The sequence below is a fragment of the Choloepus didactylus genome, chromosome 1 (assembly GCF_015220235.1).
Source record: "Choloepus didactylus isolate mChoDid1 chromosome 1, mChoDid1.pri, whole genome shotgun sequence".
NCBI classification, from domain to species: domain Eukaryota; kingdom Metazoa; phylum Chordata; class Mammalia; order Pilosa; family Megalonychidae; genus Choloepus; species Choloepus didactylus.
In genome coordinates this window covers 2,936,121-2,963,968 of record NC_051307.1, presented here as the reverse complement: position 1 = coordinate 2,963,968, position 27,848 = coordinate 2,936,121, and the positions used below count along the sequence as shown (strand labels likewise).

General features: G+C 49.5%; 2 protein-coding genes and 1 pseudogene across 6 annotated transcripts in view; 2 read left to right on the top strand and 1 right to left on the bottom strand.

Annotated features, from left to right (window-relative positions):
• Positions 1-27,848, top strand: part of AGPAT3 (1-acylglycerol-3-phosphate O-acyltransferase 3) — a 126,064-nt gene that overhangs the window by 32,258 nt on the left and 65,958 nt on the right. For 3 of the 4 annotated variants that reach the window (XM_037830784.1, XM_037830775.1, XM_037830801.1), the window contains one exon: positions 7,844-7,895. The gene's annotated coding sequence lies outside the window, so the exon portion shown is untranslated. Of the gene's footprint in view, positions 1-7,269; positions 7,292-7,843; positions 7,896-27,848 lie in introns of those variants that run through there. The other variant, XM_037830785.1, reaches the window with a different exon arrangement.
• On the bottom strand, positions 14,721-15,794 carry LOC119541503 (annotated as a pseudogene).
• On the top strand, positions 21,654-25,286 carry LOC119529927. Of its 2 annotated transcripts, XM_037830822.1 has the most exons (3): positions 21,654-22,249; positions 23,649-23,876; positions 24,820-25,286. In XM_037830822.1, the coding sequence occupies exons 1-3, from the start codon at positions 21,966-21,968 to the stop codon at positions 25,022-25,024; spliced, it is 717 nt and encodes a 238-aa protein (XP_037686750.1). In that variant the 5' UTR covers positions 21,654-21,965; the 3' UTR covers positions 25,025-25,286. The 2 variants fall into 2 exon arrangements, with proteins under 2 accessions (XP_037686750.1, XP_037686742.1); XM_037830814.1 differs by lacking the exon at positions 24,820-25,286 and having other exon boundaries at positions 23,649-24,397.

Below are 27,848 nucleotides of genomic sequence, written 5' to 3'. Positions count from 1 at the left end.
TGGCTCTGGATTTGCTGTTCAGCGGGTCACGTCTCTCCTGGCAGAGGTCCTCCAGATTCCACGTCAGTGCATTTCAGATGTGAAGTCTCCATCACATCCATTCCCACTCTGGGTCAGTGAAAAATTGAATAACAAATACAGGGTTCCAATGTCTGCTTCTAGTCATGACATAGCAGCAGGGACCAGATTTAACATCTTATCTTAAACAACCAGAAAACAGACAAAGCGCTGGGAGAGGGAACCCAAGGCCTCATGGTCTTGCTGAGTTGGGAGACAGAGCTGGAGGTTTCAAGAAGGCTAGAATTGGTGGAGGAAAGTACTGGAGAGGAGGAAGCTGCACAGAGAGCTTGAGAGGGCTCCCGCTGGTGTTTGGCGGAGGACTGATCTGCGCGTGCCCACGACCCTGCCAAGGTCAGAGACACAGCCCCTGGGGAGTGCAGGCAGAGCAATGCCCGGGGCTCAGCAGAGTGGCATAAAGTTTGTGTCCTCACCAGCTAGGTGGGTAGAGGCCTCGGAAAGCCATCACCTTAGCAATGGGGTCAGACTATCCTCAGGCGCAAGCCTGCTCTGGACTCATCCGAACAAAGCTTGTAGATATATAATAAAAAACTTAAAAAGAGAAAATTCATTTGAAGTAAGCGAACTGCACCTCAGAAAAAGCTCAACAATAGGTAAAGGAATACAACAAAAGTCACCATCCAACAATGTAAAATTCAGTGTCCAATAGCCAATCAAAATTATTTGCTGTGCAAATAAGTGGGAAAATATAACCCAGAAGAAGAGAAAAATCAATTAGATCCATATCGATCCACAGTGATCCAGATGACAGAATTATCAGACAAGGATAACTGACAGCTGTAAATATGCCCCATGTGTTCAATATTGTAGAGAAAATATGAACAGGATGAAGAGAAAAATGGAAGATATGAAAAAGCCCTAAATCTAACTTCTAGAGATGAAAACACACTGGATGGGATTAGTTGCAGATTAGACTTTGTGGAAGAAGAGGTGAGTATACTTGAACATGTAGCAATTGAAAGTTTCTAAAATAAAACAGAAAAAAAAGATGGAAAGAAAAAGAACAGAGCATCGGTGACCTGTGGGACCATATCAAGTGGAATAACAGACTTAATTGGAATTCCAGTAAAGGGGTGTGTATGGGGGGATGTTTCAAGAATTGATGACCAAAATTTTTCCAAATTTGATGAAAACCAATATTCAAGTAGCCCAAGGAATGCTAGGCAGAAGAAATATGAAGAAAATCACACCAATGCACATGATAATCAAATTGCTGGAAATCTTAGAAGCAGAAAATCTTAACAGGAGCTAGAGGCAAAAACCTATTATGTGCAGAGGAACAAAGAATAACAGCTAAAACAGATTTCTCACCAGAAAGCATGCAAGCTGAAAGACAGCTTTAAAATACTGAAAACAACAACAACAACCACCTGTCAGCGTAGAATTCTATACCCAACAAAGGAATCTTTCAAAAATATTGGCAAAAGTGAAGTCTTTTTCAGACATTCAAAAGCAGAAGGACTTCATCACTGGTAGACCTGCACTACCAGAAGTACAGAGGAAGTCCCTCAAGGAGAAGGAAAATGATACCAGGTGGCAATTTGGATCCACACAAAGGAATAAAGAATAGTAGAAATGCAGGTAAATATAGACTCCTCCCTCCCCATTTAAACAAAAACAAAAACAAAAACAAAACTCAAACCTTTAAAAGATAATGGACTGTGTAAAGCAAAAACAATAATAATGTGTTGTGGAGTTTATGATATATACAGAAATAAAAGATAGGACAGCAACCTGGCACAAAGTTTGTGAGCAGCAACATGTACTGTTGTAAAGTTCTTAAATTATATGTGAGGTGTTATAACATTATATGAAGGTAGACAGCAATAAATATGTATATTTTAAACTCTAGAGCAATAATTACAAAAACAAAACCAAGAGGTACAGCAGTAAACCAATAGTGGAGATAATACGGAATTATTAAAAAGAGAGTCCATTTAAACCTAACCATATTGTTAATCATATCAAGTGTAAGTGGCCTAAACACTACAAATAAAAGGCAGAGATGATCAGATCAGACAAAAAAGATGAGACAAAAATGCTGTCTACATGAAATCCATATTAAATATAAAGACACAAATAGGATAAAAGTAAAAAGTTGGAAAAAGATAGAACATGCAATCATGAATCAAAAGGGAACTGGGGTGGATGCGTTAATTAGATTTCAGAAAAAGAAATATTTCCGAGCATAAAAGTGGTATTTCACAGTGATGAAAGGGGCCAATTCTTCAAGAGAACATAGCTGGATGTTTCAACACTCCTCTCTCAATAATCGATAGAAAGAGTAGATGGAAAATCAATAAAGACACGGTAGACTTGAACAATGCCATTAACCAGTGTGACCTAATTGGTATATAAAGAACGTGCCACTCAACAGCAGAATACATATTCTTTGCAAGTGAACATTGAACCTTGAGCAAGATAGACCACATTCTGGGCCATAAAACAAATCTCAGTAAATGTGAAAAACTGAAATCATACCAAGTATTTTCTCTGATCAACATGGAATTAAACTAGACATCAATAACAGAAAGATAATCTGGAAAAACCCCAAGTATATTTGGAAACAAAATAAACACACTTTTATATAAAGAGGAAATCACAGGGTTAATCAGGAAACATTTTGAACTGAGTGAAAGTTAAAACGAACATATCAAAATTTGTAGAATTCAGGTAAATAGTGCTTAGAGGGAAATGTATAGCATTCAATGATTAGATTAGAACACAAAAAAGTTCTCAAACCAATGACCTAAGCTTCAATCTTAACAAAAATTACACAAAGAAAAGAAATAAGAGCAGAAATTAATGAAATAGAAAAAAGGAAAAGAAAATTCAATGAAACCAAAGTTGGTTTTTGAAAAGAACTTTAAAATTGATTAACCTCCAATTAGACTGATCAGAAAAAGGGGAAGAAAAAATTCCAAAAGCAGAAATAAAAGAGGAGGAATCTACACATCCTACAGACATTAAAAGGATAATAAAGACATATCATGAAAAACTTTGTCAGCAGATTAGACAAGTAGATGAAGTAGACAAATTCCTGGAAAAGTGCAAACTACCAAAACTCACTCAACTCAAAATAGATAACCTGAATGACTCTCTATCTATCAAAGAAATTGGATGTCTATGTAAAAACCTTCCAACAAGGAAAACTGTTGGCCCGGATGACTTTGTTGATGAATTCTGTCAAACTTTTAAGGAAGAGATAATATGAATTCTAAACAAAGTTCTCCAAGAATTAGAAGAGGAGAGAAAACTCCCCAACTTGTTTTGTGATGCATTAACTTGATACCAAAACCAGACAAGACCTCAGACCAACACCCCCATGAACATAGACATAAAAATCACAAACTTTTGTAAAAAAAAAAAAATTACAAATTTTGGTAAATTACACTTGGCAAAATATAAAAAGGATACTGCATCATCAAGTTAAGTTTATTTCAGGAATGCAAGGTTGGCTTAACATTCAGAAATCATTTAATACAATTCAGAGAAAAACACATGCTCATCCCAATAGATGGAAAAAAAGCATTTGACAAAATTTAAAACTCATTCATGATAAAAATTCTGAGATTTTCTCTGCAAACTGGAATAGAGGTACTTTCATCACCCATACGGGACATCTATGAAAAGCCTACAGCTAACATCACATTTAATGGTGCAAGACTGAAGTCTTTCCTTCTAAGGTTGGGAACAAAGCAAGGATATTTGCTCTTATCACTCTTATTCAACATCGTGGTGGAGGTTCTAGCCAGTGAAATAAGACAAGAAAAAGAACTAGAAGACTTACCAATAGGAAAGGAAGAAGTTAACTGTTAGCAGGTGGCATGATGGTCTATGTGGAAAATCCTAAGGAACCTACCAAAAAAACCTATTAGACTTATTAGGTTGTTTAGTGAATTCACTGTATACAAAGTCAATACGGCAAAATGAATTTTGCTTTTCTATGGTAGCAATGAACAATTAGAAACTCCAATAAAATGCCATTTACAATTGCATCAAAAATATGAAATTCTTAGAGAAAAATAAAAACAAAAAAGTGCCAAGAGAAATTAAAGCCCTAAATAAATGGGCAGATATACTATGTTAATGGATCAGGAGACTCAATGTTATTGAAATGTCCTTTCTCCCACGGTTGATATATAGGTTCAGTGCGATCACAATAAAATCACAATAAAATCCTAGCAAGCCTTTTTTAATACATTTTTTATTTAACATATATACATAACAGTGATAGCTTTCAAAGTGCAATTTAACAAGTAGAGAGCACATTTCAGAGAATGTCATGGGTTGCAGCTCCACAACTTCAGCTACTTCCATTGTCATAAAATAAATCGTACACACTAAAAGGTGTTAACTTTCGATGTACAGCTCAGCAAGCAGTTATATAGGTAATTTCAAACACTGTTATAGGTTACAGTTCTGCAGTCTCAGTTCTTTCCCCGTGATGCAGTATAAGGTATGTACAGAAAGTTGAAGACTTTCAAAGCACAATTCAACAAGTACCTACAAAGCAAATTTCAAAGGATGCTATAGGCTACAGCTCCACCATGTCGTTTACCTCCTTCCAGCTATCCCAACACCCCAGCATCTAAAAATACATATATATTTATATAGCATTACAGTAGTCACAGACCTTCGTTAAATCTTATCTTGTTTGCTGCCACCCCTTCCTCTCTTAATCTCTTTCTCCATCTTCAGGGGTGTCTAGGCAGTGAGCACCCTAATTTCTTCCAATTGAAAGGGGGCGTCGACAGCATGGGGAGGTGGGCTGCATCTGATTGTTGCTAGCAAGCCTTTTATGTGGAAATTTACAAGCTTAATCTAAAATTTATACAGAAGATCAAAGGACCTAGAGTAGCTAGAATAATTTTGAAAACGACAAAAGAATACCTACGTTCAAAACTTTCTCTGTTACTAAAACAACTTAGAATTGTGGATTGGCAAGAAAGTGTACGTGTAGATCAATGGAACAGAATAGATTCTGGACATAAACCTGCGTATTTATGGTTAGTTGATTTCCAACAGAAGTTCCGAGGTAATTCAATGGGGGAAATGACAGTATTTTCAACAAATGGCTCCAGGATGGTTGGACACTCATAAGCAAAAACAGTGAGCCCGAGCCCTGCTTCACGCCATATTCCAAGGTTTCCTCCGAATGGATCCTACACCTAAATGTGAGAGCTAAAGCTGTGGAGTTATAGAAGAAAATATACAAGAAAATCCAAGTGACCTTGTGTTAAAGAATTTTCTTAAAAGATGACACTAAAACATAAAAAAGAAAATAGTTGACTTCATAAAAATTTAAAAAAAAACTGGTAAGAAAATGAAAAGACTAGCCACAGATGGGGAAAAAATTTGGAAAACTTGTATCTGAGAAGGAATTTGTATCCAGGATATCTAAAGGTCTTTTATAACTCAGGAAGGAAACAACCCAATAAAGGGTGGGCTGCAGACTTGAGCAGACACTTTTTCAAGGGACGTGCACATGGCTGATACTCAGAGAAGAGACTCTGGTCATTCCCGGTCATCAGGGAAGTGCAAATTGAAACCTCAGTGAGCTGCCCTTTCAGAGCCACCAGGGTGGCCCGAGGGACCCCACCCAGGGCTGGCCCCATGTGAGCACCCGGAATTCTCATTCGTCTCCGGTGTGGATCCCAGTGTTGGCGAGCCTCTCCGGCCAACACACTTCCATGTGGCCCAGGGCTGCTCGATACACGCCACAGGGGGGCTGGCTTGGGCAGTGGGCATTTGTTGTCTCGGGGCTTCGGAGGCCAGAAGGCTGGCTTTCCCAGGGTGGGCAGCGGCTGGGGCTGCTGGTGCGTCCTTGGGCTGCCTGGGCTGGCCCTCTGCCTCGACTTGCCGGCCAGTCCTCTCCTCTCTTCCGGGTTCCCGCGGACTTTCTCCGGCTCCAGCTTCCAGCGTTGTCCTCCTTTTAGGCCTGCAGCGATCCAGAGAAAGGCCCTGCCCCGCTCGGTGGGCCACACTTCGATTTAAAGTAATGTCTTCGAGGAGTCCCTTTACTGGCGTCACACCCCATGCATGTGGGTTAAGCCTGAGAGCACGTCTACACTGGGGTCATAATTCAGTCTCCCACCCAGCAGTCCCAGTCCTCGGTGTTCATCTAAGAGGAAGGAAGACGTATCCACACTGGGATCTGTACTCAAATGTTCATTGTAGCGCAAACCCGGGAAAACCCCTACATGTCCACCTGCTGGTTGTGGATAAACGAGCTGTGTAATATCCATACACGGGATGCTACTCAGCATTCCAAAGGCGTGAACCACTCATACACGCAGCCACAGGGCGAATCTCAAAAGCATGACCACGTAGTACACGAAAAGTCCACATACCGCACCATTCCATGTGTGTGAAATTAAAGAAAATCTAAAGTAATAAAAGGCAGGCCAGGGGTTGTTGGCATGGGCGTGGGGGAGAGGGCTGGCTGCAGAGGGCTACAAATGTCCGAGATTAATCACATGGTGATCCTAAGTGTCAAAACCCATCGAGTCATCCAGTTAAAATTGGTAAACCGAGTTATATTGAGTGTAAATCCCACCTCGGGGAAGCTGACTTTAAAGCTGTGAGGTTCCCTCTTGTCCTCTTGGTGGGGGTGTGGGAGAAATGGAAATGCTTGTCCTTGGTGAGGTGTGTTTTTGGAAGCACTGACCTTTCTGAGGTGGACTCGGAGCCCTCTTTACTTGGGCCTGTGTCCGAGCCTGGAAACCGAGCTAAGGATGATCATGAGGGAGGGAAAGTGACTGGAAACGTCCTGGAGTTGTGTCAGTGCAGTGCTCAATCACTGTCCTCCGGAAGCTGTTCTTGTGTTTGTATTTCCGCAGACTCACCACCCCGCTCCCGTGGTGGCCCACCAGCCCCGAGCCCGCCCTGTGCCCCGTCCTGTGCCCAGACGCCCTTCCCGGCTGCCCGGGGCCCCGTCCCACCCCCACCCTGTCTTCATCTTCCCGTGGGCAGGTCCTCACCCCCAACCCCAAACGCTGTGCTCCAACAGAACCTGGGGTTCGGGCTCAGGCCCTGGGGCAGCTCGTGCGGCCTGGAGACCCCGAGTCTGAAGAGCCTTTGTGTTAACTGTGTGTCTGGAACATTCTAGGTGCTCAGGGTTGGTAGAGCAGGTGAACTTGTGTGCAGGTGACAGGTTTACCTGGCTGAGGACACAGGTTGTAGAGATAAAGGGTGCCCAAAGGTGGATCTGGTGAGCAGGTGCGCCCGCCGGGCTTTTACCGGAGCACTTCCGAGCCTTCTGCGCGCTTCTCTAAGTCGCAGGTCTCTCCTTCCCCGGCGGGGACCAAACAAGGAGCAAAACCCCCACAGGCCTGGGCCCTCGGGTCCTGATCAGGGGCTGAGGGTGCGGGAGGCTGGGCGGGGCTGCGACGGGAGGGGCCCAGCACTGGGGTTGGGGGGCTGTGGGGAGGGTGCGTGCAGCCGAGGCCGGGGTGCCCGCTGTGTCAATGGGCGGCCCTTGCTGGTCCGGGGGTGCGGGGGCCCCTGCCCGTGGCCCCAGAGGCGCCGGGAGAGAAGGAAACGGCTTTCCAGGCCCCTTGCTGGGCTGTGACCTCTGGCAAGGAGAAGCGGTGGCCTCGAAAGGCCCCGGCGGGCGGGCCGTGTCCTCTGTTTGCCGCGTTAGTGGGATGTTCAGTTAATGATTAAGTCAGTTTCCCTGACGCGGGGTCTTTTTGCTCTTAATCACACGTGTATTTTTCCAACCCTGCCTCAGTGCATTTACGATTGTGCCTTTTGCTTCCAGGACTCTCCTGTGGGAACCTGTGAGACCCTGTCCCCGAGCTCTGCTGACCTTGGTAAGTCACGAGCCCGGGCTGCGGCACTGTCCGCCGGGCGCGCCCGGGTCTGCTGGGTGATGTTTCGGGCGCGGCCTGGGCCGGCTCTCCCCTCAGCCACCTGCGCCCGGGCTCTTGTCAGCGGGAGAGCGGTGGGGGCTCCCGTGCCTGGGGACAGCCAGCCCTTCATAGGTTGTTGAGTAATTTTTTAAAAGGAGGAATATATTTTGAAGTTTTCTTAAGGTCAGAAGGATATTTATGATGGTCAGTTTCCCATTTGTCCAAAACCCGAGTGATGAGGTCAGACGCTGCCTCCCCCTTCCCCCCTCTCCCTGCGACGGACGGGTCGCGGCAGGGGCCTCTCTGGAAGTGGCTGCCGGGCGGTGGGGTCTGCTGGGCCAGCCTGGGGGGTCTCTCTCCGTGGATCCCGGCCCGGGCTTCCCCGGGGGTTGTCGGCACCAAGCGAGAGCCCACTGCTGCTCATTGGTCTGCTGGTCCCATGGGAAACTCCCCCCCAGGAGGTTTGCAGGGTGCTGGAGTGGGATGGGTCAGAGGGAAGACCCTCTCCCCAGGGTGCCGTCCGGCAGCTGGGGTCCCCCTCCTGTCCTCAGGCGCCCCTGAACCAACACTGGGGGCTCCAACCCGCTCAATTTAGAGTCCGTGCCGACCACCACTTCAGCTCCCACATGCGTTCTTGGGATCTGCTGAGACGGTGGTTTAAGCCCCAGGTTCCCTTACGTCCCTGCACCTTGGTCAGATGTCCTTCTGCACTTTCTTGCTGGAATCTGGCAGACACCTGCCTTTTCACGTGTGTCTGCGGAGAGCAATTCCCGTCTCTTAGGTGTGGGGTTTACGGCTTAACTCGCCGCTCCCGGTGCTCAGTGGGTGTTGGAGCTTAATCCTGTGGAATAATGACAGCACAGTCCGGGATAGCAAACTGCTCCCTTGGTCAGGACTTGTTTAAAATGATGCTGCTTCAATATACGAACTGAGCATTGGAGCACCTTCACGTTCAAATGAGTGACTTAGTTTAGTATGCTCTTAGAGTGACGGATCTTGTTATGTCTGCTTATTCTGTAGTTGTTGATATAAATGCGATACCCACACAGCTCTCAGCTAACTAGTGCTCTGAGCACCTTGTCGCCAAGCATTCTGAATCAACAACTGTTTATTTGCTTTTTGGCTCATTATTGATTTCATACTCTGCTTATGGTTTTGACGGTCAAAAGAAAAAGAAAATCTGTTTTATTCTAACGTTCGTCCCCGGGTGTTCCTTTCCGTCTACCTTCCACCCTTGTTGGGGCACGGTTGGGCTGAGCGCGGGCACTGCCGCTGGGCACTCTCCAGGGCTGGGCATGTAATGAGGCTCTGCACAGAGCCGGGGTGCTGGTGACGTTCGTTTCCGGGGAGACCGTGGCTGGGATCACTGATCATCAGGCAGAGGGTGACTGTTTGGAGGTTGAAGGTGGACAGTTTGCTCCTTCTCCTCCCCAGGGATGGGGGCTTCAGGGTTCTGTAATAGCCGAGGGCTGGGAACGGGAATGGAAAGAGGGAGGCCGGTTCGGAAACCTGGTGCCATTTAGAACCGGGGACAGCCACCGAGCAGTTTATAACCAGCATCAGGCGAGGCCAGCCCAGCGTTCACAAAACGGACGACTTTCAGGTGCACGTGTCTAACTCCTCCCTTTCCAGAGGCAGGAGAGGTGGCAGAAGCAGCCGGGTGACTGGGCTGCGTGCCCCCTCCGCTGGCGGTGAAACTAAAGAGGGCTTTTGTCTCTGACTCCAACTGGCACCTCTTTTATTTAGTGCATTTTTACTGGGATATGTTCACACACCATATAGTCCATCCGAAGTATACAATCAGTGGCTCATAGTGTCATCATATATAGTTGTGCATTCATTGCCACAGCCAATTTTAGAGCATTTTCATCACTGAAATAAAGAAAAAATAAAAATAAAAGAACTCTCAAAACATCCCATACCCCTTAACCCCCTTATTATTATTTATATATTTTTTGTCTTTGTTTTATTACTCATCTGCCCATACACTATATAAAGGGAGTGTGAGCCACAAGATTTTCACAATTACACAGTCATACCGTGAGGCTACATAGTTATATGATCATCTTCAAGAATCAAGGCTCATGGGTTGCAGTTCAACAGTTTCAGGTGTTTACTTCTAGCTATTCTAATACACTAAAAACTAAAAAGGGCTATCTATATAATGCATGAGAATACCTCCAGAATGACCTCTTGACTCCATTTGAAATCTCTCAGCCACTGAAACTTTATTTTGTTTCATTTCTTTTCCCCCTTTTGGTCAAGAAGATTTTCTCAATCCCTCAATGCCAGGTCCAGGCTCCTCCCCGGGAGTCATGTCCCACGTTGCCAGGGGGATTCACAGCCCTGGGAGTCACGTCCCACGTAGGGGAAGGGCAGTGAGTTCACCTGCAGAGTTGGCTTAGAGATGTCCAAATGTCCAATAAACACCTGAAAAGGTCCACAACTTAACTAGCTCTCAGATAAGTGAAAATTTTAAAATGTAGCATCCCTCCACACCCCCTGGAGTGGTTAAAATGTAAAGACTGACAGTACCAAGAGGTGACAAGGCTGCGGAGCGGTGGGGACATCCATGCCCTGTGGTGGGCTGGGCCTGGCTGTGGTCCCTTTGGAAACTCTCTGGCCATGTCCCTTGAGTCACACACACCACGGCAGTGACCAGCAGCCCCACTCCCGGCTGCGTGCCCCGACATGCCTGACAGAGCGGCACTGCTCCGAGCCATGGGGGGCTGGTCACGTCCGTTCCTCGACCCGGGGGCTGGTCCCAGAGTGAGTTCACTCCGTGAGACCCACCTCACCCTCTGGCTGTGATCCTGCACCTTTCTGTTTCGGTTACGCTTTGGCAGAAAGTGTACTCTAAAAACGTCCCATGGGAGCGTGCGCCTCTGCGGCCAGCCCACGGGGAGCTCATGAGCAGCGGCATTTTCAGTTTATCTGATCTCCTCTGCGTGGTGCGAGCATTCGTGGACGCAGACCCATGGGTGCCTGCTCGGTGCTGGAGGCCCAGCGTGACCGAGGGAGGGCCTGCCTGCCTGTGGTGTGTGCCAGTGGCCAGCTGGCAGAGAGACGGCCGTGCTGGGGCAGAGGGGGCTCGCTCAGAGGCTCCCAGAGACCCCACCCTGCTTCTGAGTGCGTGTTCCGGGAGACCCTAAATTATCGTCCAGAGCTCTAATGGGATTTTCCAGGGCGTGTGACCCGGCCCAGGAGGTGCCTGATGAGCTTTAGCAGCCCTCAGTGGAGCCCTCGAGGCACTGGGGCGTGGGGGAGTTGGTGCTGGCTCCCTCCAGGGCTCGCAGGGGCGGGGTGGGCTGGTTATGCCACGGAGTCAGAGGTGCCTCCATGGGCCGATCCCTGGAAACGCATCAGGGGTCTCCCAGGGAAGGAGACGGGTCCCGCTGCCTGGAGGCCCTCTCTGACAAATGGCAGACTGGATCCTCTCTCCTGCTTGACTTGTATTGCAGTTTAGCTGAGTGATTTTGCCCTTGCCCTGGTCTTTATTAGGCACTGGTCACTCCCCGATGTGCTTGTTTCACGTTGTCTCAGCCTGGCTGGCAAACCCTTGTCCCCTGGCCTGGAGGCTGGGCCGGGCAGCAGGATGGAGCAGGGGCTGGGGCAGCGGCCGGCTGGGGTGCCCCTCCCTGGTGGTTTGCCCCTCCCTGGTGGTTTGCCCACTGCTTCTGCAGAACCGATCCCAAAGTAACCCAGGCGTGGGGCCAGGCCCCTCGGGGGGTGTGCGAGCTGAGCCTGCTCTGCACCCAGGGTGGCCGCTGGTCCCAAGGCCAGTGCAGCTCAGCCGACATGCTGAGGAAGCGGTACTGGCCGTGTGGCAGTTTGGTCTCTGGTGGTCAGAACTGCTGGGATCCAGGAGTCGTGGGTTCCGGAGTGTGGGGAGCCTGAGAGCCTGTAACCCAGTGACCCACCTTGGGGACCTAGGGCTCCGTGGCAAAGGGGAGCGCCCTGGGACCTGCTGTGTAGACCTCGGTGTGGCTGGCTGGCCCCGGATCCTGGGGTCCAGGCTGCATGTACGTGGCTTGTGTGCCCCGGGAGAGAGGAGGGCTCCCGGTCTCGAGTGCTGGGCTCAGGCCCCCCTGCTGCCTTCGAAGCCGGGGGGCTGGACGGACAGGCTGCAGCGCGTGGAGAAGCAGAGGGACGGAGTTGCGACGTCCTGTCGCTCCGCTCGGCCCCTGGGGGCTGTCCTGCCCTCCAAGGGTTGTCACGAGGGGCCAGCAAAGTGCTCGGACTTTGACCCGCCGAGGCTGCATCCTGCAGGGTCAGCAGGGCCTCTTAGAGAAATCCTTATCAGTGCTCGGAAACTGGTTAGACCGTGGTAACCACCCAGAAACAGGACTGGGATTTAACTCTCAAGCAAAGTCGATTTTTTCTGAATATTTACATTTTAAGTGTAAAAATACTTAGACTGAAAAATGTTCTTTACCCCATCCTGAATCCCACTCTTTTTCCTGGAGGAAACCATTGTAAATGATTTGTGGTTTATCCTTTCAGGAATTTGAAAAACACATTTAAGTATCTATACCGTCACTGTTCCTAAAAATTCATTTTATGTGGTATTATAGCATTTTTAACTTAATAGATCTTGGAAGCCTTTTAGCAAACATGGACCTACCGTGTTATAAAAACCTGAACTTCGTTTCTGGTGCGTGCTTTAGGGAGCGTGCAGCCACACCTGTGCTGTAAGGCACCTGCCTGGGGGCCTCCGAGCAGGCTGGCTGAGTGTTGGTTTCTTAGTTCATTGAAGAGTGTTGTTCATTCTGGGCCAGGTCACGGCCGCGTGTCCGGGTGAGCACAGGGGCCCTGGTGGGCGGTGGCTCTGGCCAGCCATCTAGAAGCTTCCTCAGGGAAGCCCTGGAGGAGCAGGAAGGACAGAAGGGACGCTTTATCCCCTGAGGCTTCTCGGCCTCCCGACAGGAGCAGGTGGACTCTGCCTCCCGCCGAGCATGGAGCCGGACCCCCAGCCCTGGCTCCTGAGGGCTGTCTGTGGTTTGGAAAGTTCCCAGTTTCTCTCCGTTGGAACCCATGTAAAGGTGTGTGTGCATATGTGTGCATGCATTTAATGCATTGGTGGCCAGTTTTCACCAGCAGAGCTATTGCGCTCGTCCGCTCTCCTCTGGGCATCTGAAGTGCAAGGACATCAGATAAGGGACGGGGGCCCCTGGCCATGCCCGCCTGCCCCGGAGAGGCCCCTGGACTGCACAGGTGCCAGGTGTCTGGTCTTGCGGATGTTATCTGCCTGGAGCCGCTTTATCTCTTGGTGAATACAACTCAGAAATGGAGAGTGGTTCTCTGAGCTCCTGAGTGTTGCAGCAAAATGTGTGTGTGTGTGTGTGTGTGTGTGTTCTAATAACAGCAACTTTATTAGCCTGAAGAAAATAAGTATAATCTGGCCAAAAATAATCACCATGCATTTACTAAACAATTAGTATTCTATTTGCTGTTGAGACAACTATTTATTGAGCACCTCCTGTTTTCAGGACCAAAAACAGAATTCTCAAATCCATCCTACAAGATAGTAATAGCATCTTTTATTTTATGGATGGGAAGACTAAGAGTCAGACTAATAGGCTGTCCTATATGATTATACTGACTGCCAGTTTTAAGAGAACATATCATCTATTTTTCACATTTGTGTTACTGCCAGTAAGTCTTTGCGTTCACATTCATTTTTCTTAAATTCTTGTGGATGTAAGCAGGATTTTTATTTACATCACCATCACTTTTCTTTCCTACTTGTCTCCTTAAGGTTTTCGTCACATACTATAATTTCTTGCTTATAAATTTCATTAGAATAAGCAGAAGTGGGAATGTGTAGTATTAGGTATTACTGTATCGTTCTGGAATTTAAAAATGACACAAGCACAAACTTTTAAAAAGCTACACCTGTTAAAAAGATACAAACTATGATTCCTGAAATATACTTATATGTATATGCTGAACCTCATTTTCATCTTTTTGGTTTACAAATATAACCTTACGAGCACAGAATGTCAAAAAGCTTAAATGACTACATATTAAGATGGAAAATCACATATAAGTTACTGAAATACATATCCTTTTAAGTACCTCTCCTAAGAACTGGGCTAATGAGTGGTTCCTTATTTTAGTTCAACTGAATAAAATTATAAAAGGAGTGTTTTCCTTTATAGTACAGATGTGTAAGTAGCCAAAAAGGTCAAACACAGAATTCAATACATATTGATGATGTTCCAGTAGTTACTAATATGGAATTCTAGCCAACTTCTAGTAATATGTAAGTATAGATTTTCTTATAGAAAAGCTGTTCTATTAAAGGTGTAGTGTCCTCATAGAAAGGGAAAGAGCTATAAGGAAGCGGACTACATCAGAGATCTACTAAAGGCCCTTAATTACAGATTAGGGGCCAAGGCTCAAGCTTGATAGGTAACTTTTCTAAGCCATGTGCCGATGGTAGAGCCAGGTCTGGTTCCTGAGCCTGGCTTCTATTCTGGGCGCTTTTGTTTTGTTTTTTTTTTTTAACTGTATCACGGTGTTCTCTCATTTTATGATCTAATCTTATTACTTACTATATCTTAACTTTAATTTGGAAAATTATCAAGGAATAAAACTGTTCTCTGCAGCCCAACAGTTCTCTTGTTTTTCTCAAAAATGAGCATTGTAAGAAAAGAGTGTAGTTCAGAACATTAGAGCACTTTCATAGCTTCATTAAAATGAGAAATTTATACAGGAAAAAGTTCACTTTACTTATAATTTTGGTTTGGCTGCAGAAAGCGCAGTTGTAGCTTTAAAACCTCTTTATGTCATAGTAATTTCATATGTTGTGAAACGGTTTTCTGTAATCTTGACATTTTCTCCAGAGAGCTGATTTTCCTGTTGTAGCCACCTTATAAAAGCTTCAGAAGACTTCAGTCTTCCTAGGGCTTGTTCTTGTAGCTCAAGAAGTGTTATCTGTGAATGTGGCTTAGAAACTTTTTGCCATAGATGTTCCTTATTTTTGTCTTGTCTGCAGTAAGAATGTTCAATCTGTAAAACTTCTATTCCGTAGTCTATATTCTTATATAAGGAGTCCTCAATGTCCATGTCTTCCATTTCCACCGTTTCTTGCTGGGCAGGTATAAAAAAATAATTGTAGTTCTAGGATTTTCAGTGGGTACAAAAATGGCAATAACACTTTCCTTATCTGTGTTTAATTCTTCAACTGTTTGACTAATTGTGCTGAATAAAACTGGATTTCCCTGTGCTAACTTAATTTCCATGGAGTTATTTGTAAAATTTGGATTAGCAGAATGGTGGCTGTTTCAAACACTTCTTTGGTTTTCAAAGACTGCCGAGAACCTTCTGAATCTGTCATTGTCAAAGTAATAGTTGTAGAGTTTAGACTGTCAGAAGATGTGTGGAAAAAAAACACCTCCATCCAGATCTTGGTTAACTGGTGTTTCCAAAGCAGACTGTGGTTTTTCAGTATCTTATTTAACCCATTTAAGAGTTAGTATGTTATTTTGTATGTTTTCTGGTTTTGGAGCTGCTGGCTGTGCCAAGGCAGTTGAATCAAGTAATTCTGGAGCAAAATGTTTTTGCCATGTTGGGTTGCCTCTATATTAAAGGAGGATTCCATCGAAACAGATAAACTGGTGGGAATGGTGGAGAAAAATGCCACCAGAGAGTTATCGCAATAGCTGTGAAGGGCTTGGCTCTTGATGTGGCCTTAGTTTTTCCCTGGCCACTTAGATGTGCGCGGAAATCAGGGGACCTGGCCGTGGAGTCCTCCGGCGGTGGAGCTGGAAGGAGCTGGGAGAGGCCAAGTGGAGGAGGCCGCGGCTGCGGGGTGGGCACGAGCACGGAGGGCACCGAGCGGAATGTCAGCCCCATGGCCAGGTCGCCTTCCAGGTTTGGTGCCGGCTGCTGAGTAGATGGGGGAGAAAGGAAGGGAACGCACATGTGTGGGATCTCGTGGACATCCGCCCAGTGACCTGGTCAAACTCCGGGTGTTTCTGAGAACCTGCCCCAAGACTTTCTTGGATTTTCTTGTAGACAGTCATGTCATCTACAAATGATGAAAGTTTGTTTTCTTCCTCCTAATCCTTCTTTCTCTTCTCCACCTGCCCTGTAACAAGGCCTTGGGCCTGCCGTGTTCTCGGGTGTAGAGCAGGAATGGCTCGTGTCCTTGTAAGGAAATCCTGGCTGCATTTGGTTTTCATAATCTGCTTTTCCTGAGTCTAATGCAATGATCCTATTGTTTTTTCTCCTTTTATGTATTATTGTCAATAATGGGATTAATCGATTTTCCAATTAAATCATCCCTGTGTTTCTGGGATCAGACGGAGTTGGACGTGATTGTTTGTTTGTTTGTTTGTTTGATGGTTGTCCTTGTAAACCCAGGGCTGGAATCAGTTTGCTAGTGTGTGTTGACTGCGAACGTCCCTTCTGTATTCTTGTGTGACGTTGGCCTGTTAAACGCTGGGCAAACCGCCTGGTTGCCGGTGTCAGCTGGAGCATCTCTCGTGGGCCCTGTTGACTAGTTGCTGACTCTGCGGTCAAGACAACCCCCCCTATGAGGACATGTGTGGTGAGGGGCGGGCACGGGGTGGGTGGGCTTCACAGGCGGCTCCTGGACCCATACCTGTCAATCGAGCGCTTTCTTCAGGAAGTGGGTTAAGCTCTGTCGAGTTGCCGTCCAGCATTCTTGTTAAAGAAATATGAAGAGTTTTTTGAAGAGACTTCTGATGTCAGCCCATCCTGCATTCACAGAACAAGCCTATATCGGCCATGATCTATTTTTTTTTTTAATGTGCTGTTAGATTCTACTTGCTAATGCTTTGGGAGTAATTTTTGCATTCATATTCATAAGTAAGAGTAGCAGTGCTCAAATTTGGGTCTCTTTACACTTTTAAAAACAATGAGCACCCCAGAGAGCTTGTGTGTGTCTGTGTGTGTGTGTGCGCATGTGCGTGTGTGTTGGGTGTGTGTGTGGGTTTGTGGGTGTGGATGTGAATTATAGCTATTGATCAGTGATTATCACCTGGGGGTGATTTTGCCCCCGAGGGGACAGGTGACAGTGTCTGGAGAGGTGTTTTGTCGGGACAGTGGGTGTGGGGTGCCCCTGGCCTCCAGTGAGTAGAGCCAGTGATGCTGCTGAACCCCCCAAATGCACGAGCGCCCCCACAACTAGAACGACCAAGCCCAGCATGTCAGCAGTGCCACGATTGGGAAACCCTGCTATGGATGTTCCTATGTTAGAAATTAACAGGAAATTTAAAAAAATCATTTAATAATTCATTGAAAGTAGCACAGTAAACCCATTACGTGTTAAACCAGATGACATTTTATAGTTAAAGAAACTGTGTTTTCCATAACGGAAGAAGTGATCGAGGAGAGTGGTGCTGGTTCTGCATTTTAGTCTCCTTCGTGCCTGCTCGGGGGCAGCTGGGCTCTGCGTGGGCTCAGATCTGACGCCTCTTCTGTTTGGGCTGGAAAAGGGAGGACCCTCGGATCCCCGAAGAGTCTTGGGTACCCCCAGGGCCTCAGACCACCTTAAGAACCACTAGTTGAGACTAGTTTCCTACCTCCCTTCCTTCCTTCTGGAATCTTTGTCACTTCTGAGTTTAATGTCGTACTTGTTTCATAGAAGACGTTTGGAAGTTGTCCTTTCTCTGTGCTGTGAAAAGGCTTGAATGGCGTTAGGGTCATCTGTCCCTACAGGTTTGCTGGAATTCTCTTGTGAAGTCACTTGGGCCTGCTGCCCTTCATTAATGGAAACTTTTTGACAGGTAACTCTATTAATTCCATAGCGATTCATCTGTTCAGACTTTTTGTCTTTTCTGTGGTCCCTTTTTTTTGTATATTTTATTCTCCCTAGAAAATTATCCATTTCATCTGGATTTTCAAATGCACTTGCATAGAGTTGTGCAATTATTTCCATGAGTTTTTAAAAATTTCTTCTTTCTTGATGGTTATTCTCTTTTTCTTTTGTATATTTTTATTCTCCTCTTTTTCCTGATTAGGTGACTTATCTGGTTTGTTGACTTTTTCAAAGTCGGCTTTTAAATTTAGCTATTAATTAGAATGTTTTTTCTAACTCATTTTTCTCTTTTACCTTTGTTAATTCCTTCAGTTACTTTGTAGTACTTTTTTCTAACTTTTTGAGTTGGATGTTTAATTCTCTTATTTTCACGCTATCATTCTAAAGGTCCAAAATATTTAATGCAATCAATTTTCCTCTAAGTACTGCTTTAGTTTTTTTAAATTGTAGTAGCTTATATACACCATAACGTTTCTCATTTTAACCATTTTCCAACCTACCATCGCGTGGCCTTGGTTACATTCACAGTGTTGTGCTATCCTCACCACAGTCCATCACCCAGAGTTTTCCGTCACCCAACAGGAACGCTGCTCCCATTCGGCAGTAACTCCCCTTTCCTCTCCTCTCCCCGGTAACCTGTCCTCTTCTTCCTGTCTCTATGAATTTGCATATTTTTGCATACTCTAGTTGTTTCATGAAAGTGGGATCATATAATACTGTCCTTTCATGTCTGGCTTATTTCACTCAACATGATGTGTTCAATGTTCATCCATATTTTCCCATGTATTAGAATTCCATTCTTTTTTCATGGCCGAATAATATTCCATGGAATGGATGTCTTTAATTTCTTCTTCTTGCCTAGTTGCTCTAGCTAGCAGTTCTAGCACAATGTTGCATAGCTGTGGTGAAGTTAATCTTAGTGGGAAAGCTTTCCGTCTTTGACCAATGAGTAGGATGTTATGGTTTTAGTTTTTGTTAATATGTTTTCTAAAAAATCTGCAATTTTGGTTTCTAGTTCTCTTTTCAGAGGGAAAATCTAAGAGAAGAATGTTTAAATTTCAAGATGGAAGGCCCTTTTTGTTTTCTTGTTTTGTTATTAATTTCTAGGGAATAGTGTTTGGAATCTGTTGAAATCTTCTTTGTTGCTGAGTTTATGGGCACTGTTCACGACTGTGCAGGCTTAATTGAAAGGAAGGTGCATTCCTGTTATCACTTACTGAATTGGCTATATGTCCTTAAAAACCACCTCATTCACTTTGCTCTGTACGTCTTCACTAGCTCTCCTTATTTCTTGACCACTTGCTCTTTCTTGGCTTAAAAGAAATGTATTAGTCTCCTATTATTAGTGTGCTTCAGTTTATTCAGTTTATTTGTCTCGCCTCCTATAATTTCTGCTTTGTGAAAATTGCTGCTGGATTATTTGATGCGTAGGTGTTAAACTATTATATCCTCTTTAAATATTATATTTTCTAGCATTATAAATATTCTTGCTGTGTCTCATTTAATTCCAATTGGCCTGATATTTTTGTTTGTTTGTTTGATGTCAATATTGTGAATCTTTTTTTTCTTTGCATTTTCCTAGTATGTATTTACTATTTTCAGTCTTGCTGAATCACTTTGTTTTAGGTATTTCTCTTATATCTAGCAGATTTGGGTTCTGTTTTGTGAGGCAATATGAAAGTATTTCCTTCTATTATGTGATTTAGGCCTATTTGTGTTGATTGATAGGATATGTTTGGGTTCTTTCTGGCATTATTTTGTGTATTTGGGGGAGTTAGAGATAAAACACATACACTTACACGTTCCCCCTACAGCCACAGCCACATGGGTCTCTCCATATGTGGCCTGTGTGTGTGTGTGTGTGTGTGTGTGTGTGTGTGTGTGTGTGTGTGTGTGTTTGTGTGTCTGCGTGGTGGTATTGGCAGCCTGATGTTTGGGAGAGTTTGTGTTTTTGTTTTGTTGGTTACCTAACACCAATAACGTTATGTAAGGCCCATGGTCCCTCCTGCGGATAATCCCGTAACCCCTTCCTTGCCTCTTCCCTTCCTGCCACGTCCAGTTCTAAGCGGCGCCGTCCCCCTCGTGGCACCTGCCTCACCTGCCCCGTGCACCCGCTCGTCTCCTGGCTCCCTTGTGAGCACGCGGTGCTGCCCTCACTCTCGGCTCTTACCCCAGCCTGTCCTGCTCACCACCTGCTCCCCGCCTCCCCGTTTTGTTTAATTCCTGTATCGTTAGAGCACGTAGCCTTCGCGGACTGTCTGCACCCTTGCCCCCACTTTGTCGGTCGTTTCTCCAGTTAAATCTCTGCAGCCCCCACCCCAGTGGGGTGTGCGTCCCTGTGGGCAGCGAGCGTCCTCCGGCATGAGCTGAGGGCACAGGGGCTGGTGGCCCGTCTTCCCGCCGAGTGGAGCCTTCATCACCCACCGCCGTGTCTCAGCCTCTTGCTCTCCACTAATGCTTCTAGCTGCAATGTCCGGTTTTGTGACCTTGCTTTGTTACTATATTTTTATAATTGCGTACTTTTATGATCTTATTTTGTTGATGTTGCTCTGGTAGGTCTCTTTTCTTCCTCTTTAGTCCTCACCTTTCTGGGCCAAGTTTCAGCTTTGTCCCTTGTAAATCCAGTGGAGAGCTGGTAAAACTGCTCTTTATCCTTACTGTGAACTCTAATGTACATGGATGTCTCTCTGCTTCAGCACCATTGTCATTGTCATCATTTACCCTTCTTTTCCTGTGCTTTCCTGCCCTCTCTAGGATTTGGTGGATTTTTGGATTTTTAGAAATCTTTCCCTTCTACGTCTCTGGAAGTTATATGTTGTTCCTGGGGTCACATGTCTGGTTGCCTCAGTGGCCCTTTTGTCCTCCCAGGTGGTACTGAGGTCTTGGGACCAGGATTTTGGTCCCACAGTGTCCCCAACCTCTGTGGGGCACCTGCAGTCACCTGGACCTTGGCCGGCACGAGGTCTTTGTGGTGGCTCCTTGGGATGGGCTCCACAATTGTCACTGCAGTCCAGAGGCTCACCCCGGAGCAGATCACAGGACGTGGATCCGAACCGCACTGCTCCTGCCCTGAACACCTGCTCGTCGTTTCCATCTCTGCTTTCCCAGAATGCACGGCCACACCTTTTTATCACGTCCCTGCTCCACATGCTTGGCATGCTTCTGCCTGCAGCTGGTCTGGAAGCTTGGCTTGTGACATCGAGGGTGGGTGGCACTCCCACCCTGCCCGCAGCATGGTGCCCTCCCCCTTGGCCAGCATCCGTGATTGGCCAGAGGCCCCAGAATGGCACAGGCACTCTTGTGCCTTGTGTGTGCACACAGGAATGTGCGTACCTGTGCAAGCACTTTACACCTGTGTCACCTGTGTGTGGAGGGGACTCGGGCCGAGGGGAGAGTGAGCTGCTGCAGCAGTCCTAGCTCAGGTGATGCTGAGACTCGGTGGGAGACGCTCTGTCAAGGTGATGGACAGCTTAGAAATAGTTCGAGTATGTGATGCCTTTGACAGGTTGTTTCAATTGGTACCAAAAAAAGTGAGGGTTGCTGGCTGTGCTTTTGTTAATCAGTAATTAGCTCCCCAGTGCTGATTCTCTGGGCTAATTTTTCTAGAGATTAAGTGTTAATCATTTCCTTAATGACATACTGACCTTCGGGCAGCCCCCGAGCCTAGCAGAGACCTGGGTGAGGGTGGGGTGGGGGTGGCGCGTGTCCCTCCAAGTGCGGGTGACGGGTGGGTGCGGTGGGAACCCCCTGTGAGCCGTGGAGACAGGCAGGCAGACAGGAGGAGCTTTGGAGTGTTCTTTTACTGATTTCTCTGTATTTTAATAACATTTTTATGAAGGTTTAGCAAACACCTGTTAGACTGTTGCGAAGATAGACTTCTTTATTTGGGGGAAATTATTTATAATGAAAAAGATTTCCCTTTTGGAAGTTAAAATCTTTACCACCACGATCTAGGGGGCAAGTGGTGACCCTTGTATTCGTTGGCAGTCGTAAACCGTGCGGGTGGACAAGGCATTCATTTTAGGCTTTGGATGCTTTCCCTCTGCTGTCACTTCTTAACGTCGGAAATGCTAGAAAACCCCGTAAACTGTAGCAATGTGAGTTGTCTTTTTAAAGAACTCGGGTTGCTCCTGAAGAACGGCACCGCTCAATGCTCAGTGCATTGAAGCAGGGGCTGTCCCGGCTGTCCACGGGGCTCCGGGCGCCTGGTGAGGCTGAGCTGACCCCCTGGGGGGCCGGGCATGGTCTCCTCTGCCGGGCGGGCAGAGCTGAGGCTCCGTGACGGCTGCGTGACCCCTCGGGGAAGGGTCTCTCGCCACGTCCCCCGGCTCAGCTGCGGCGGCGACTCCCACGGGACGTTGGGCCCAGGCCCCGGCCGCCGCAGCACGGGCCTCTCTGCACAGCCTCCACTCCCATCAAGGCCGAGCCTCGGAGATGGCATGGAGAGGGCTCACGCGGGTACCGCGGCTCATGGGGCCGCAGCTCCTGGACGGGTCACGCAGGAAGATGAGCCTGTGGCTTTCAGGTGCACTTTCCATGTGTTTGTTCTGCAGTGGTGTTTGGGGCCTGTCTGTGCCCCGAGGCTCCAGCCCCATGAGGCTGCATTCCAGTGGGTGCTGTCGGCACGGCGGGTGGCGAGGGGAGCTGGCCAGGGCGAGGCAGCGTGGCCGGGCGAGTGGGTGCTGAGCAGGGTGGGTGCTGAGCGGCAGGCCGTTGAGTTGTCCTCCCTGAGGGTGGGGCGAACTGGCCGGCTGAAAGAAGGACAGGCGCCAAGACGCCAGGGCCAGAGCCAGGCTGGGAGCCAGGCACGGCCCCAGAGGGGGTGCAGGGCCCCGGCGTGGTTTCCTTTGACGGACAGCCCTGGCTGCTCAGGGGCTAGGTGGGGAGGCAGTCGGGGGCAGCTGTGGCCTCACAGCAGCAGGTGATGGGGCTGGGCAGCAGTGACGGAGGGCTGCTAGGCTACCGGTAGGACATGTGTGCAAGTGGGTGTGTGTGTGCGTGACTGTGTGCATGCACACACATGTAAGTACACATGTGCACATGGGTGTGTGCAAGTGAGTGAAATGTGTGTACTTTGGGGCACAAGCATATGAGTGCATGTGTGTGAGTGCATGCCTGCATGTGCGTGTGTGCATGCGAGTGTACGTTGTGAGTGCATGCCTGTATGTGTGTGTGTTTGCGAGTGTACATTGTGAGTGCATGCCTGTATGTGCGTGTGGGTGTGCAAGTGTACGTGTGTGAGTGCATGCCTGTACGTGTGTGCGCATGCAAGTGTACGTGTGCGAGTGCATGCCTGTATGTGCGTGTGTATGTGCGAGTGTGCATGTGTGCATGCATGTACATGAGTGCATGCCTGTATGTGTGCATGTGTGCGTGCGAGTGTATGTGTGTGGGTGCATGCATGTATGTTGTGTGTGCGTGCGAGTGTACGTGTGTGAGTGCATGCATGTTGCATTGTTACTGTGCATGCACAGGCATGTGTGTGAGTACAGATGTGTGAGTGCAATGTGTGTATCTGTGTGTGTGTGTGACTGTGCTTGTGTGTTTTATGTAAGTGTGTGGTTGCAAGTGTGTTGCATGCATGTGTGCATGCATTTGTGCACGTGTGTGAGGGAGGGGTCCAGCTGCCACCTGAGTTTGAGCACAAAAGGGGAGGTAGCCGAGAAAGCTGCCTGGGGTGGGTGGGGTGACCCCTCCGAGGCTGAGCAGGCCTGGGACAGTCCCCTGGTGGGTCCCAGCTGAGGCTCTCCCCCGAGGCACCTCTGTGGGTTTGTTTGTTTGCTTTAATCCCGGGGCTGCTGCTGGGCGGTGAGGTCACCTCAGGGAGGGCCGGTGGCCCCAGGGACTTCTCCGTGGGGACCATGCTCTCCAGAGAGGCCAGGCCAGGACTCACCACCCCTGTTTCTATCTTGATTGGCCCCAAGACAATTGTGCCAGCCCGTCCAGCGTCTGATCCGAGAGGCAGACCCACCGACGTGGGTGAACCGGTCCGGGCTCTCCTGCCTGTGCTCCCTCCCACGCCTGAGAGAAGGGTGGTGCTCCCAAGCCGGGCTGCCCTGGAGAGAGGTGTCCACGCTCCGAGTCCCCTACCCCGAGGAGGGAGCAGCAGGCAGGCTGCGAGTGCTTGTCACCGCCCTGTGCTTTGTGGCCAGGTGGGTTCCGTGTGACCTGTGCACAGAGGCTGGAGCAGGACTGGTGCTGGCCTGTGTTGGAGGGGCTGGGGGTGGCTGCCCTTCTGAGCGGCCAGCAGGGGCCAGGAGGATGTCCTTGGAGAAAGCTAGAGCAGGACTCGCCACCCCCATTTCTGTGTGTTGGGTGTTATTTATGCTCACGACACACCCCCACACCTCCCTCACACACACATACACATGCACACGTGTGCGTGGACAGGGCTTGGCTTCTTTACAAACCAAGACCTGAAGCAGTTCCAGGGGACGTCTCCTCCTGGTGCCAAGTGCTCGGGGCTCCTTAACATGGGGTTTTTAACGTTGAAAGACGTCCAAGCGCTGGGAGGGGAAGGTGCACAGTGTGATGAGGGCCGCGGCTTCAGGTGTGCCCCACTGCCCCCTCGGGAGGCGGGTTCCTCACCACCAGGACCAGCCCCGGTCAGCGTCAGCACCAGGCCTGGGAAATTCTTCTGGTGCCGCTGGAAACATGGGGTCTGGGGGCACAGAGCAGACTGGAGGGTTGATGACAGCCCTGGGGGTCTGGGCAAGGAGGGATGGGTTCCCTGGCGGGGGGTGACTGTGGGGGACAGTGAGCAAGCCCCAGGCGAGGGGCTCCCGACACTGTGGTGTGATTTAAACTTTGTGAGCAGAGAAAACCAGCTGCTGGATCCTGGGCGGGCACAAAGAGCGAGTGCCAGGTAGGTTCAGGACCCCTGGGGAGGTGCTGTCCACAGCGCCCCCGGCTCCAGGGGCAGGTGAGACCGATGTCGTGCACAGCCGCACCCACCACCTGGAGCCGCAGTTCTGAACAGGTGGCACCATCATGCCGGAGGGCAGGGGACAGAATCGGGGTGTGGGGGGAGCCAGGGCTGAGCAGGCCCTGCGGTGTAGGACCTGTGGGTCCACCCCAAAGCTCTGTGTCTATTAGGAGCAGGCTCCTCCAACTGTGCTTGGCCTGCACCTCTGCTTGTCCTGAATGTGGCTTCCTAGGCCCAAGGAGGCTGCGCCACCTCACCGTTTCATCTGCATCCCAGGCAGCAAGGAGGAGCCTGGCACAGCTGGGCCATTTCCATTTGAAGAGCTGCCCCCAGCCCCCCAGCAGCTTCCAGGAAGCCGTCCCTGGCCAGGTGTAGGGAGGCAGCTGTCCCTGCGGCAGCAGGGCTGGGACCTACCTCCCCGGCCTGGCACACCACACCTGCAGAGCAAAGCACATGTCCTGTTGGACAGGAAGCGAGGGAGAACAAGTCTGGATCTGCACCAGCTCCTTCCTTGCTGGGGTTCCAGGGCCCCTGTGGATCTGACCTCTGCTGCCAGCTGGACAGAAAGGGCCGCTCTGCTCCTCTCTGCCTCCCATGCTGCCCTTGTCCAGGATGCCACACACCTTGGTGGTCAACACCTGCCATCTGTTCTTTTTTTTTTTTTTTTTTTGGTGGGGGTGGGTGGGTGCTGGCTGGGTTCTAGTTTAGTCTCTGAAAATAAAGGAAAGGAAAAGAAAGTGACCCTCTCAACCAGAATTTTCCTTCCCCTCATCCCTCGCTGCCTTGTCCGCTGATTGTCCAGGGGGCCCTGGGTGGCCTTTCAGCCACGGGACTCTGGCCGTGCTGCCCCGCTGCTCCCACCTCCCTGGTTTGCAGGGACTTTCACCAGGGGACAAGGACCCAGGGCGTGGGGGGAGGGCTCAGCAGAGTCGCCCCCCCCACCCCTCTCCGCCCCCCGCTTCCAGGATGGGAGCGGCCGAGGGCAGGATGAAAGCCGGGCCCAGCGGGGCGGACGGCTCCTCTGCCACCTGGGGTGGGACGTGCGGTGGCCCTCACCTGCTCCCCTGAGGACGGGCCTTGAAGGGCTCCCAGCTCCAGGTGAGGCCCAGCCCTGCCGCGCCCGCGTGGAGCTGCTGCCCGCCCGGGTGGGTGCAGGCGCCGCGTGGGGTTCCCGGTGGAGCAGCAGAGAACGGGCGTCTGGGTCGCGTGTCGTCCGCACCTGGTGGGCGAGCGGGGAGGGGGGCTCTGCGCACTCGCTTATTGAGGTGCCCCCAGCCCTTTCAGAGGAGCGTCTGCTGCTCTCTAACCCAGGGGCGTCCTCATGGCCTGGGTTGGTCTGTCCTGACCTGAGCTTCAGAAGAAGGTGAGAATTGGGTAAATAGGACATTTTGCCTTGATTTGTCTTGTGACCATCTCTGGTGCTTAAAACTCCAAATTGAAATAGCAGAATGATTTTCCCGAGTGTGTAGACTCTCTGCCAAGGCAGACAGAAGAGTTGTCTGCCACGACTGTCACACGAAGAATGAAAACTGCAGAGCTGGCTGTCCAGCAAAGCGACCATGAGCCGTGGGCAGCGGGCGAGACCCTGAAACGTGGGGAGGCCAAATTGAGAGGCCCCAGAAGGTAAACACACACACTGGATTTCAAAGACGTAGACGAAAAATATTATGAAGTGTCTCATAAACAATGTTTTAACATTGATTCCAGGCTGAAATGATATTTTGGATATCTGGGGTCAGATAAAATGCATTATTAAAACTAATTGCACAGTTTCTTTCTACGTTTCTGACCTGGCTCCTAGGCTGCCCGAGTCCCGCGTGGCCCCTGCTGCCAGCCCCAGTGCTGCCCTCCCTCCGTTTGTGCAGTCTGGAGAGATCTAGGTGCTAGACCAGCCCGAGAAGCACTGAGCCCCCTCGGGCGCTGAGGGGGTGGCTGGGCTGAGGGCGTCGTGTTCTCCTTTCACCTCTTTCAAGTCCTGTCTTGTCTCCAGGAGCGGAGGACAGAGGTGAAGAGGTTTCCTGGGGGACTCTGCTCCCCGTCCGCCCTCAGACGCACCTGCTGGTGAAGGGGAAGAGCATTCCGTCTGGGGGGTGCCCGTCGGTGCCTGCTGGCCAGTGCCCAGGGCTAGGCTGGGGTGTTGGGAGAGGGGAAAAAGGAGACTTTTCTGCCAAGGACTTGCCCTCATCGTTCCTAGAAATTTGACCAGACGGTGATTTTTTGAAGGCGTCTTTGAGTAGTTCATTTACCAGTCAGATGCTTGGTCTGTTGTGCCTGCCGGGAACTGTTGCTGGAGCTGGGGCTGCAGAGAACAGTGAAATGTGGGGCCTGCCCTTGGGGTGCCCGCCGTTGGTGGGGGCGGGAAGGAGCCACATGAGCATGATTGAGCGGGGCTGCCCCGTGCACCCAGAGCCCCCCGGAAAGCGGGAGTGGGGAGGGCCCTGAGTGCACCACCCGCGACGCTGACAGCACACATGGCCTCTGCAGACCCCAGGAGAGGCCCCGGTGTCTCTGTGAGTCCGGCGAGCGGAGGTCTCAGGGGTGGGCGGCTTCCCTGTTGACGAGTGTGGTTTCCATGTGCAGCCCCCTTGGGCCTCCTGGTTGCGAGCCCCCAGGAGACATGGCTGTGCCCACCCGGCCCCATCCTGCAGGGAGGTCGAGAGGGGTGGTGCTGCCCACATCCGCTGGCCCCGGTGCACAGTGGACCCTCAGGGTGTGTGACAGGCCTCGGGTCTGCCGCGGGGCCCGTGACTGCAGGGAAACGGGGGGCTGAGGCACCCCATCAAGTGGGAGTGGGAAGGTGTGGGCCCAGCCCTGGGACTGTGGTGGGAGGGGCAGCCGCTGCTGTGGGTCCTGGGATGGGTCTGTGCTCGGGGGGGACATGCAGGCCGGGGGCCTGGAGGGAAGAGTCGCTGTGGCACGTCAGGGCGGGTCCTCGGGCACCCGGGGTTGGGAGGGAGCAGGCAGATAAAGGGGGGCTGTCCGGGCTGTCCACACGGTGCCGGGAAGGGGACTCCTGAGGGTCCACCACCTGTCCTCGCCGGGCAATGGGTAGGGAGTAAGGAACAGGCCTCGGGCGCTGCCCTGCGGGAGAAATCCCAGGCATGGGCCGGATGCGGCTGCGGGCAGGGTCTGTGAGGGGGGCCAGGGGCAAAGTGGCCGCCCAGAAGGACACTCGTGGCCCGTGGCAGCAGCCTGCAGC

Excerpts from the sequence above, each read along its gene's own strand:
- LOC119529927 (XM_037830814.1), top strand. The coding sequence starts at position 21,966 with ATGGTCTCCTCTGCCGGGCGGGCAGAGCTGAGGCTCCGTGACGGCTGC. Across the intron at positions 22,250-23,648 it reads GATGAGCCTGTGGCTTTCAG|ACAATTGTGCCAGCCCGTCC; the intron begins GTGCACTTTCCA and ends ATTGGCCCCAAG.